Source organism: Cryptotermes secundus, unplaced genomic scaffold, assembly GCF_002891405.2.
Source record: "Cryptotermes secundus unplaced genomic scaffold, Csec_1.0 scaffold5382, whole genome shotgun sequence".
Taxonomy (NCBI): Eukaryota; Metazoa; Arthropoda; class Insecta; order Blattodea; family Kalotermitidae; genus Cryptotermes; species Cryptotermes secundus.
The window spans coordinates 6,965-19,071 of NW_019735063.1; the positions used below are offsets into that span (position 1 = coordinate 6,965).

General features: G+C 38.2%; 1 protein-coding gene across 2 annotated transcripts; it reads left to right on the plus strand.

The window, feature by feature from the left end:
* The first annotated feature begins 2,597 nt into the window (after nt 1–2,597).
* On the plus strand, nt 2,598–11,508 carry LOC111869251 (uncharacterized protein DDB_G0283697). Of its 2 annotated transcripts, none has more exons than XM_023860632.2 (4): nt 2,598–3,629; nt 5,742–6,004; nt 7,973–8,587; nt 10,265–11,508. In XM_023860632.2, the coding sequence occupies exons 1-4, from the start codon at nt 3,389–3,391 to the stop codon at nt 10,841–10,843; spliced, it is 1,698 nt and encodes a 565-aa protein (XP_023716400.1). In that variant the 5' UTR covers nt 2,598–3,388; the 3' UTR covers nt 10,844–11,508. The 2 variants fall into 2 exon arrangements, with proteins under 2 accessions (XP_023716400.1, XP_033609251.1); XM_033753360.1 differs by having other exon boundaries at nt 7,973–8,216; nt 10,265–10,412.
* Nucleotides 11,509–12,107: the final 599 nt, after the last annotated feature.

The window sequence follows — 12,107 nt, forward strand, 5'->3', positions numbered from 1 at the left end:
CTGTGTTTTCTGTTGATCCGTACCGAGGAGTTACAAGGAGGGCAAATGGAGCAAGAGAGGAGAGCTGTCAGCAGTCAGTTGTACGGGAATCTGTGAAGAGAAGACTTGGTCGGTGCAGTTGAAGAATCTCCATTGTTAAGATCCGTTACCGGGAAACGATCCAAAACCCCGTCGACTGTCACTGTTTCACGTGACAATATTGTCTTCTTATTGTTCTTAAATAAAGGATCTGCAGTGATATTTTGTTATTTATTTTCATCAGCACTACTTACTTAATTATTTTCCATTTTTTGTATTCTGAGTTTGTTTTGGTCTTTTTGGGCCACCTTCTGTTTCACTAATCCGGATGATCCACCCCTCCAATTACTTGTTCCGGGAAGTGTAGGTATATTTATATGTATGTACAGTTTAGTGGTTAAGGCACTATGCTACAAGCCGGAAGGTCGCGGGTTCAAGTCCCGATGAAGTCATTGGATATTTTTCAATTGACCTAATCCTTCCGGCCGCACTAGGCCTTGGGGTTCACTCAGCCTCTAACAGAAATGCGTACCAGGAATTAATTAAATAATTTTCCTGGGGAGTAAAGCGCGGCCGGCGCGTAAGGGGCTGGAGGGGTTGGAGTTCGATTCCCGGTAGGGTCTCGAATTTTCTCCTCTCCAAATCGTCCAGACCGGCTCTGGGGCCTACCCAACCTTCTATCCAATGGATACCGGGGGTAAAGAGAGAGGGGCGTGAAGCAGACCACTCACTTCCAGCTTCTGTCGAGGTCAAGAAAATGTGGATCTACACAGCCACTCCCCCAGACGCCTTCATGGCTCAGTGCGTAATTCGCTGAGCACAGGGACAGCTTTAGCTTGATGTACGTTTTAGTATTATATTAATAATCTGTGGAAGTTCTTAAGAACATAGGGCCTGAAACAATTCTTTTATGTTGCTTATTTAACGACGCTGCCAGTATCGAGACTGCATAGCGTTGATAGGATGTGTGATGAATGTGGAGTAGCTGGTGGTATGAGAATTGACAGTGGAAACTGAAGTACTTGGATAGAACCTTCCACAGTGCCACTTTGTCTGCCAAATAATCCCACATGACTTGACCTGGAGTCAAACCATAGCCGCTGCTGTAGGAAGCTGCCGACTAACCGACTGAGTTATGGCACGGTCTTGTAATAACAGTTTATGAAAACATTTATTATAACGAGTATATAAAACGCAACACAATTGTGCAAGCATAAATGCGAGCATAGTGCAGCAGTAATGAGCTTATGTTTAAAGCGCAGGAAAGTTACCGTGTAACTGAATTATTACTATATTCCAGGCCTAACTTACTGCCCAGCCAACACTCACGTCCCACAGTAGAAATACACTTGATAGAGACGGCGACTGGCCGTGGCTAACAGCGTTTTCCAACCTGCGTCGCAGCTAACTTCGTCCCATGTGACACATAACCTAGAAACACGCTCTACAGAATCAAGTTGCGAACGTTTAAAAATGAATCTTGCAACGCATCGCCATAATTGACGAAACAAAACCGAAGTTTGACTAACAGAACTCCATTCCAAACAAATCAAATTAGAACAGTTACAGGAAAGTGTTCGGGCTGATATGAGCCAAGTTAGGTCCGACATACGAGCAGAAAATGAAAAGTTACTACAAAGTTTCGAGGCTCAAACCACGGAAATCAGAAAGGAATTAAATAGAAGGCTGGAATCAGAAGCCAGACGGATCTCCCAGCTAGTTATGCAGGTGCAAACTGAAACAGCAGCAGTCAAGAGGCAGCTACAGAGCATAAGTAACGAGTTCGACTCTAGGTTAGACCAGCCCAACACCATCACCCAATTGGTAGTCAATGTCAATGAACTTGCGGATCAGATGCAGGAGCACCAATCCGAAGTGAGCAATCAGATGGTACGACAGAAAAGAGCCTAGAAAAGTTATCGCAGGCAACCACTCAGGAATTAGGAAGGCAGTTTGATTTGGTAAACGCAAAGGTTGTGGCCTTAGGTATCAACAGTCTGCTTTCATTCACAGAGGCAGTAGTTACCCCTTCCTCCTATCTCAGTTGCACCTAGGGTGACCAACTTTCGGTCATGAATTTAAGGGAGATTTAGCCACGACAAATTTGCGCATTTTTAGCGGCGCGGCGTCAGTCCAACAAACGTTCATGGAATGGCTAATATTAAACAAAACAATTAATTTACATTGTATATAATATACGGGTCACAATATGGAATAAATTTTACAAATTTGCATGTTCCTTAGTCCTAACCTATATGTATTTGTCCACTGATGCTGCAGAACTAAGCATTTTTTTATCTTCTTGTGCATATTTAAAAAAACTCTTTACAACTATAGTCATAATTAATTGCTACCATTAGCTCTGACCTAATGAGTTCTAAGCTGCTTTCTCTGATCAGTCCATTTATTGCTCATCAGTGAAAAAATTCTTTCAGTATGGGCATTTGAGCCTGGGATGCTTAAAACAAAGCCTAAGATCTTAATAAGGTTTGGCACATCAATTTGTTTTTTCTTTTGCACCCCCCCCCCTACTCGTGATAGTGCGACATCTGTCGATGATGTTACGAGTAGTGTGCATAGCCCCAGAAACGGAAGGGTATGCTTATGTATGTACTTTAAAAACAGATGGCACTCTCAGGTTTTGGTATCCTAGCAACTTGTAAACACAGTGGTGGTAATTTTGAAAAGGATTGATATTAGATGAGTGTTAATAAGAAATTCTGTTGTGATAATACCATCGACATGAAAAATACGTACAACATTAGCAAGTTAAGAAGAGAAAGGTCAAAATAATAATATGACAGGCCTAGAAACTATTGGTAATTTCCAAAGATACCAATAAAAGTCCCAGATGGCCAAATAACCTTACATAGTCACCAGAAAAAAATGAAGGTGTACTGCAAGTAGATGAAGAAATGAAATCAGTCAAGGAATGTAGACAAACAACTGAGCAAGGAAATTCATCCAAGGAACTGGTTGCTTCTAAGGAAGCTTTGTGGAATGGAGAAGTGAAGAAGGAAGTGACATTGGATGATAAAGGGGAAAAAAGAGGTTAAAAAGCAAATGAAGGTGAATTATGTGCAGAAGACAGAAACAGTTAATGAGGTGGAAGAAACGTAACACATAGAAGGTGAGGAACCTGAAAATGAGAAACTGAAAGGAGGGCCATAACCTGAAGAAAGAGAGGGAATCCTGGAATTGGAATATAAACAAGAGGATGAGAAGAGCGAGATACAGCAAGAAGAAGAAAATCAACGTAAGAAAGATAAGCCAGAAGTAAGTGAGACACGGAAAGGAAAGAAAATTTGTGAGAGAGAAGGCCAGGACAAAAGAAAAAAAAACAACAGGAGAAGTGCCAGAAGGTGAGTCAATGGAAGGGAAGAAATCAGAAAGTCGAAAAAGTAAGGGAGAAGGAGAAGAACTAGAAGATGAAGCAAAGTCAGCAGCCCAAGAGAGGATGACAACTGTGTGGGAGAAACAAGAAAATAAAGAGGAGAAACCAATGGAAAGAAAAGAAACAAAAATAGAGAACAAAAATTTAGCAGAGGGGGAGAAACAAAAAGAAATAGAAGACATAATGGAAGTCAAAGGAGAAGGAGAGCAGGAAAAAGGTACGTTGTTCATTTAATTTTAGTATAATTAAGTGATCACTGGGTGTTAGAGTTAGATAAATATTATACCATGCATTAAGCTACCCCAGATTGTAGTCGATCACTTCTCTTAGTCCACTCTGTGCTTCCCATCCTTCCAATGGCACATGCTAGAAATACCAGAATAACAAGAGAAAATTCCGTATAGACTAAGAAGGAATTTTGTTTTACCCTTATTAAAATCCCTGTGAAAGTTTATGCCATAGTCATACTTGGGAATGCTAAATCTGATGACACTGCCACAGAGGATCACAGTTTGCTGCTCTTTTATACATGTATATATGTAATGAGAATTGTTTTATCCATCATTATGCACCAAGATAACGATAGGGATGTCATATATATATATATGAGTTTGTGCTTTGACATGTTGTCTGTGGCAGAATTGTCAGAAATTTGATTGACATTAACTTACAGAACAATAATTCAGTCAAACTGGTCACTGTAATTTCCCCCATTCCTCACTCTTGTTTCAGCTAGTGAGATTTCAGCATGAGAGCTCTTTTATATGTAAGGAACTGGGCATGTATTATGTATGCATGGGAGAGAAGCAGAATGCTTACAGGGTTTTGGTGGGAAAGCCAGAAAGAAATGGATGACTAGGAATACCTAGATATAGGCGGGAGGATTGAGTATTGAGGGGGTGGGTTACCCCGATGCACCGCGACCAGTTTGATCTAGTGTGCGTCCCCCTTTGAATTTCTACTATCTCCATACCCTACTGGTACTGGTGCTTGCTATCGTTCCCTTTCTGCCAGCGAGGTAGCAGTAGTATCTGATAGTTAGTCCCTTTCTGTCAGTGAGGTTGTCCCTCCTCTGGCAGTGGTACCTAAGCTCCCCCATCTACCGGAGGCATTGGAAACTACTCGGGCGGGAAATTGCCTAAATTTAGCTCAGAGGTCTCCTAGAGACATGAGGTTCTTTTACGTGCCGTAAATCTACGACACGGGACCCACGGCTTAAAGTCCCTCCCAGAGGACTTGTTCCCTGAATTTTTCAGCCTTTTTCCGCCCTTAAAAATTCCACGACCTCTGCCGGGTTTGAACCCGCGTACCTTGAGTCATGAGGTGGGAACGTTACTCCTAGACTATGGAGGCCGCTTTAGGTGGGAGGATACTATTAAGATAGATCTTGAATAGAACAGATTCATCTAGATCAGGATAGGATCCAGTGGATGCCTCTTGTGAACATGATAATGAACTTTTAGGTTCCATAAAATGTTGATAAATTATTGAGTAGATGAGTGACTGGCGGCTTCTCAAGAGGGACTCAGCCCCATGAACCTAGTTAGTTCATCTGAAAACATCAGCAGTGAGAAAGGGAAGAAGAGTGAGGCTCTGGAAAATGTCTTCTAACATAAAGAAGAACAGTTCAGCCAGTAATGTAGTATGATGAAAGACTCCCCAATTATTACTAGTTCAGAAATAACAGTTTTAAGAAAATCAAGCATGTAACTTCGTGTTTATGTGAACACATCGTATTTTTATGACTGTAATATACAAAAAATTTTTGTGTAGGACTACCCTGAAACAGACAGAAATGAGAATCCTGCAAGATATCTGGAAGCCAGATCAAGAAGATCAGATATTTTTGGCAACATGCTCCTCTGAAACGTCAGTCAAGTTTCAGTTGACTACACTGCGTTATATCCCAGAAGATAGAACATCTTATAACCTCCACTGTACGAACCTCAAATCGTACATATTACACTTTGTAGATGGCAAAGTTTAATGGACCTTGTATCATATGCATAAATTCCTCAAAAATATCCTGCTAGCTTATGACAGTGTTGATAAGATCAGTTGCTAGCTCTTGATAGAACTCCTTGTTTTTTTAATTAAAAACAACGTTTCAGAGACTGGACTCTGTGTCCACAGGTAAAAACCTATTCCGTTGGGCCCAGTAATCAGAGCTAGCCCCTATATCTGGAGGTTTTTCTACTTTGTGTTGCTTCCACACCCTTTTGTATGGAAATGAGTAATTTCACTTGACAACTTTTATGTGATACAAAGTTGCTGCTTTCATTGCTTTTGAGAAGTGTTTTGTCATATGTAAATACATTTTCTCTTTCAGACAAAAGAACCGGATATTTCATAATGAAAAAGGAGTCTGTCTTTGATGATATTAGTCTTACTCCTGAAATTAAATTACAGTATAGTTCAGATGAAGATGAGGAAGAAGAGGAAGATAAAATTGAAGAAGAAAAGGAAGAAGAGAAAATTGATAGAGAAGCAGCAATTGAAAAGTATAAGTCTCTTCAAACTGAAGGACGCCCAATTGTTAAGAAAAATATTATGCTATTGAAGAAGCTAGCAGAGCACTTCAAGAAACACAAGGTAAATAAACCTTTCATGAAGCATACTTCAAGCAATATAATTAAAGAGTCTTAACTGGGTATTTACTTAAGGATTATGAATGTTTCCCATATGCATAACACAGTGCTCATACTGAAAGTATGTAATGCCCAAAATACTTTTATATCGTCCATATTTTTAACACTATCTTGCAAGCTGTAAATAATACTACCATTCTCTTTCTACAGTTCTTTTATTAGAGTCCATCGCAACACAACAATATAATGGTCAAGGCTAAAATTAGCTTAGCTACATGTTTCGGCTAATAAAGCCATCATCAGGCAAACACATGATTATCATATTCGCACTACTGAACTGTAATTGCAATACTGAAGCTGGATGTTAGATTTGAGGCTTTTCATGGCGGTGACTATGAAGAAAGCAGTCTTCTGGGATTTGGCACCGTGTATATGTGGAGTTAACCGCCGTTTCAGAGGAACGTATCGCCTCCATCTTTAGGGTAGAAGGAAAACTATAAGAAATCCGCAAGCGAAGAGACTGTGAGAACTGGTCTGCTTTTACCGGTTCTCACAGTCTCTTCGCTTGCGGATTTCTTATAGTTTTCCTTCTACCCTAAAGATGGAGGCGATACGTTCCTCCGAAACGGCGGTTAACACCACATATACACGGTGCCAAATCCCAGAAGACTGCTTTCTTCAGTGAAGCTGGATACTTGATAATTATTACATTATAAAATACCGTGAACTATAAACTTATTATAAAAACGAAATTTATGGCATAAAATAAGGTTAAAAACTCTTCATGTGATATTCCATATCGTCAAGTCAGTTGTTGCAATTTTGTTATATGTAGCTAAGCTAATTTTAGCCTTGACCATTGTATTGTTGTGTTGCGACTCTAATAAATGAACTGTATACAATAACACAACAGGATGCACGAAATGAAAATATCCTCTTTCTGTTTACATTAAAATAGATCTCCAGTTGTACTGATTTTCACCCTTACACATCTACTACTTATGTTTAAAATGAATGATGACCTAAGTAAAATTCAAAACATGTAGTGTACCCCTGCTTACGAGAAACAAATCAGAGACACCACAACATCTATTTTGTCTCCATCTTGAAGATATTCTTCTTTATGTTGTGTTGACGGTCAAATTCACATAACTAGACATAAGGAGTGTAAGACTCTTACACCTGAGCAGTTTAACATTCGTGGCAAGCTCTGTGATTTTACTGTACTTATGAACTCTTTTTCCATGAGCTAGTAGAAAACTATGAAATTACAGAGACCAATCTCTTTTAGAACCAGTAAACACCATTTGGCTGATTTATTTAACAATGTGTATCATGGAGACATTCTTTGGCTGAAATGAGTCATAAGATATGAAAAGTATAGTAATTTTAGATATATTTCTATTATGTTTTTCTTTCTACATGACATAAGCATGAGATGGTTATTTAAAGCTTGGCATATGTCACTAAACAACCTCTGTTTGAGAGGATTCAATAAAATTAAATCAGTGTAATGGATTTTCTTCGAGGACAATAATGATAACAGGGCTTAAGAATTGTAGACATCTGTAAGTTTTTCTTCTTCAAATTTGTTATTTAACAACGCTGTCAGTATCAAGACCTTACGACAACGATAAAATGATTAATGAACATGGAGCGGTCAGTGGAATAAGAATTGGCAAGGAAAACCAAACCAATCAGAGAAAACCTTCCCCCATTATCACTGTGTCCACCACAAAACCCACAAAACCTGATCTGGAATTGAACCTGGGCCACAACATTTGAATCCACTGCCTAACTACTTGAGCTATGGCACAGTCCTAATGTCTGTATAGCTTGCAGACAACTGAGATGGGCATGCCAATGTAATTAATGTCTATTTTAAGTGTGTGCCTTTTATTAACAATTATTATTCTGCCCAACTAATTATTTTGAAATTTTCTGGTAAGAATTGCATAATTTTTTGATCCAGATGGAGCATGTCTATAAAATCCCTGAGCCGTACTCTGCGGATCAAGAAGTCCGATATCGCAAACAATTGCTTGCCTTTGAAGAAATCAGAACAACTGAGAAGAAAGAAAGGGAAGTCATTACAAAAGAACTGAAAGGGATGAAAAATCAAAAAGATGAACTCGTTGCAGAATTGAAAGTGGAATTTAATAGCTTTATACAAGGAGAAAGAGAGATTGGCACAAGATTAATTAACACTAAGACAGGTAAAGTGATACATGACAGACTTGTGGAAAAATTACTATCGAAACAAAACAGAAAACTGAAGGCAGTAAATGAAGTGCGCCTTGCTTTTATTAAACTCCGTGATCGTGTAAGTGCTAAAGAGGCCGAATTACAGTTATTAGAAACGTGTGATCAAAACTTAGACTTCATTAAGTATGAACAGCTTCGAAAGGAAAGCCAAAGTTATGCTGATAAGATTGAAAAGAGAGATGAAGAGTTACAGCAGCTGCAGAACAAAGCAACTTCAGCAATGAAGTTAATAGCTCACATGAAGGGGAAATCATTTGCTATAGATAAGAAAATGAATGAGCTATGTAATGTGCTTGAACACACTGAAACTCGGCTAGTCAATGTAAGTATAGCAAACAGAACCTTTACTCAATACATAAAATATCGGCGCACATTTTTAACTTGTATCATCTTTCCATTGTTTGTATGCTGGAAAACTCAAAATGATACAATCTATGTATATCAGGTCCTGAAATAATTTTTATGAAGTTGTCTATTAAATAAAAACATAAAAAAAGTGAAGCTATGCCTGTAACAAGCTGCGGAGACTAAAAGGTGTGTGAGACGTTGAGGCTCCCACATATTCTAGAAAATCGGTTCACAGATGGTGGTGAAATTGTCAGCCTTGTATGCTGGCTGTCCTTTATCCCCAGGAAGATTCCTGATATTCATTTCTGTTAGTGGCTGAGTTGACCCCAGGACCATGGTGTGGCTGGAAGCATTAGGTAAAGGTAAAAATCTAAATTTGTCCCTGTACTTAACTAGTTAAGCAGTACACCATGAAGACATATGGGGGAGTGGATGTATAGATTCACGTTTTCTTGACCTTGGCACTAGTTGGAGATGAGTGGTCAGCTTCACGCCCCGGCTGCTTAACTCCCGGGGAAAAGCGCCCCCAGTACCCATTGGAAAGGAGGCTGGGTGGGCCCAAGAGCTGGTCTGGACAACATGGAGAAGAGAAAATTCTTGACCCTACTGAGACTTGAACCCTGATGACCACTCTGTCGTCCAGTCCACAGGTAGTCGCTATACCAACTGTGCTAGGAAGGATTAGGTCAATTGAAAAATCCAGTGACCTCATCAGGAATGGAACCTGTGACCTTCTGGCTCATAGCATAATGCCTCAACCAGCTATGCTACCGTATGCCCCAAATAAAAGTGTAGTGATAAATACACAGCTAAGAGGCATGAGGTGTGACAGTTAAATAAATGTACTGATCCTCTAAGAAAATATTTTTATTAACCTTCAAAGTACTCACATTCTGTCTATGTACATATTCCAATGTTTCTACTAGGTTTGAGGATTGCTGTAAATAATTTCTGGTAGTCCTTTCAATATGTAAGCAAAATAGAAAATATCATTCACATTGAATAAGTACTAATACCCCTATCAGTTTCTGAATTGTTTCCTGACTTGAAATTATAATAACTTAGAAGTAACAACCAGTTTAGCTTCATCTTACCTTGATTTTATCTATTTACAAGATGACATTCGTAAGTAATATATACTCATTCACTCACTCACGGAGCTGAGCCCTTCTTGAGAAGCCGACAAATGTGCAGCTACTCAAGACTTCCCATCATTTATTGAACCTGAAGGTTTATTACCATGTTCACAAGAGTCCTCCAGTGGTCCCTATCTTTAGCCAGATCAGCCCAATCCATACTATCCCATCCTATCTCTCTGAGATCCATTTTAATATTGTCCGCCCACCTATGCCTTGGTCTTCCCAGTGGTCTCCTTCCTTCTGGCTTTCTCACCAATATTCTATATGCATTTCTCCTCCCCCCCAATTGTGCTACAAGCCCTGCCCACCTCATCCTCCTAGACTTGATCATTCTAATTATACTTGGAGGAGTGTACAAGTTATGTAGCTCCCATAAGTAATATGTAAGCTTTCATTATATTATTTCTGTTAATCAAGTTTGGCAAATTCATAACACTGTGTTTTAAATATTTTGTCGAGTTTATAATGTTTCATTCAGAGTTATTTCCCTGACATTTTTAAATTCTTTACAGGCCCATGGACATGTCACAGATTTGAAGAAACGCCGCGACTTTCTTCAAAGTGAGACTTTACGTTTACGTCGTGAGGCAGGACTCTTAACGCACCCTCATTTATTACAGGACTTTGCAGTCATCGTTGAGGAAGCAACTCGTTTGTCTGCACAGGTTCAAAACCTGAAAAATTCCTTCTATGATAAAGAACAAAGTCTGTCAAAATTAAGGAAATCTATTGATGCCCATATTTCAGCTGGTTCAGTGGGAAATACTTCTTCGGGAACAAGACCCCAACTAAAAGAATCTCTTTCCACAAACTTCACAGGACGTAATCTTCGTGAAAGTAATACTTTTCTTTCAAAAATTCCAAGCCTCCATTCAGTAAGTTCTGACCACATAAATCAGTTATCAAATGAAGAAGTCAAGCCTTGTATAAGAGGAAAATATTCAAGACCTCAATCAAAACATTCATTCAGATCTTCACCAGTGACACCAGTTAGCAAAGAAAGACAAACGTTTTCCCCATTTTCTCATGAGATTTCCTTGCCCAAAGAAGATAAACCAAACCTACGTGTTTTAAAATTCCAAAAATTTTAAACTTATGTAGTAAAGGAAATTTTCTGCAGAAAATGCCATAGTCTTGATATTATGGTAGTGTGCATATAAAATTGTACTTATTTCAAAGAATCTAATCTAAACTTTTAAAAAATTGTAATGTGTTTTAAATTTTATCTTACACAAAAAATGCTGAATTGTCATGGTATGTACTTATAACACTGTACACATTGGGATAATCTTTAAGATTATACACTATAGATTATGAAATAATTAATAATACATAGATTACTTCATTCTATATATATTTTTTTCAGGCAAGTAAAAAATATCAAGATGATTGAATGGCAGAGGATGAGATGGGAAGACATGTAGCATGCATTGGGTCTGTGCTGGTTACATTCATATATTCTATTATTTGTCTAATCTATGAAGTACCTGTTCACCTAAATATAGTAAAAAGAAGACATTTTTCAGTTTTTACATTTTAATACATTTTATTTTTAGTTTATTTATACAATAATTGATATTGGTATATTTATACAAATTAAATACACATCAAAACTTTATGTACACATGGAACATGTTTAAATGATCATGATTTTATGAAAATGTACAGTGAATATGATGATGGAGTATTATTTATGCTGTTGTTGTTACAAGAGAACATTGTCATTTTGGAATTTTCCACTGCTTGCCAAGTACAACTACAGTCCCACCACAAATTGTTAAAGTGATGGGTAATATTATGTCATGTAATGTGTGCTCAGTATATCTTCACTTGTTCTCAGGAAGTGGGTTGTCAGCATCTGGTAAAAGGTAAAGCCATTGTAACATTTAGATTGTTAGGGTATATAACAATGCTGTTTCAGCCACATAGGAAATGCAACATGAAATTAAATGGGAATATGGAAATGAATGGCGAGTAAATAAGGATCTGGAAGAAGACAATGATGTCCAAATTTAAGGATTTTATTCTGGCACTGACCTGGAGAGACAGGAGTAGCATAAAAATCCTTAATCATAATAGCTGGGACTCAGCTGATATTCACATCAGGTGCTTTCTGAATGACGATTTATTGTTACTATTAGCTAAAACATCTGCATCGAAGCAAGAATATTCTTTCATAAGGAACACTTGTATATAGAAAAAATATGTATCTGGTCTATATAAACCAAGGGAATGACTGGAAAACAATATCCGGCAGTCCTTGTAAAAATATTTTTATGTCTACAATTTGTTTTCACTTTTCTTCTGCAGATAACCTGCAATTGTACGATGGGGTACCCAAAAGAAACCGAACTA

Coding starts and splice junctions, on each gene's coding strand:
- LOC111869251 (XM_023860632.2), top strand. CDS start 3,389: ATGGAAGGGAAGAAATCAGAAAGTCGAAAAAGTAAGGGAGAAGGAGAA. Junction 3,630..5,741: donor AGAAGGAGAGCAGGAAAAAG/GTACGTTGTTCA, acceptor TTTCTCTTTCAG/ACAAAAGAACCGGATATTTC. Junction 8,588..10,264: donor CTGAAACTCGGCTAGTCAAT/GTAAGTATAGCA, acceptor AATTCTTTACAG/GCCCATGGACATGTCACAGA.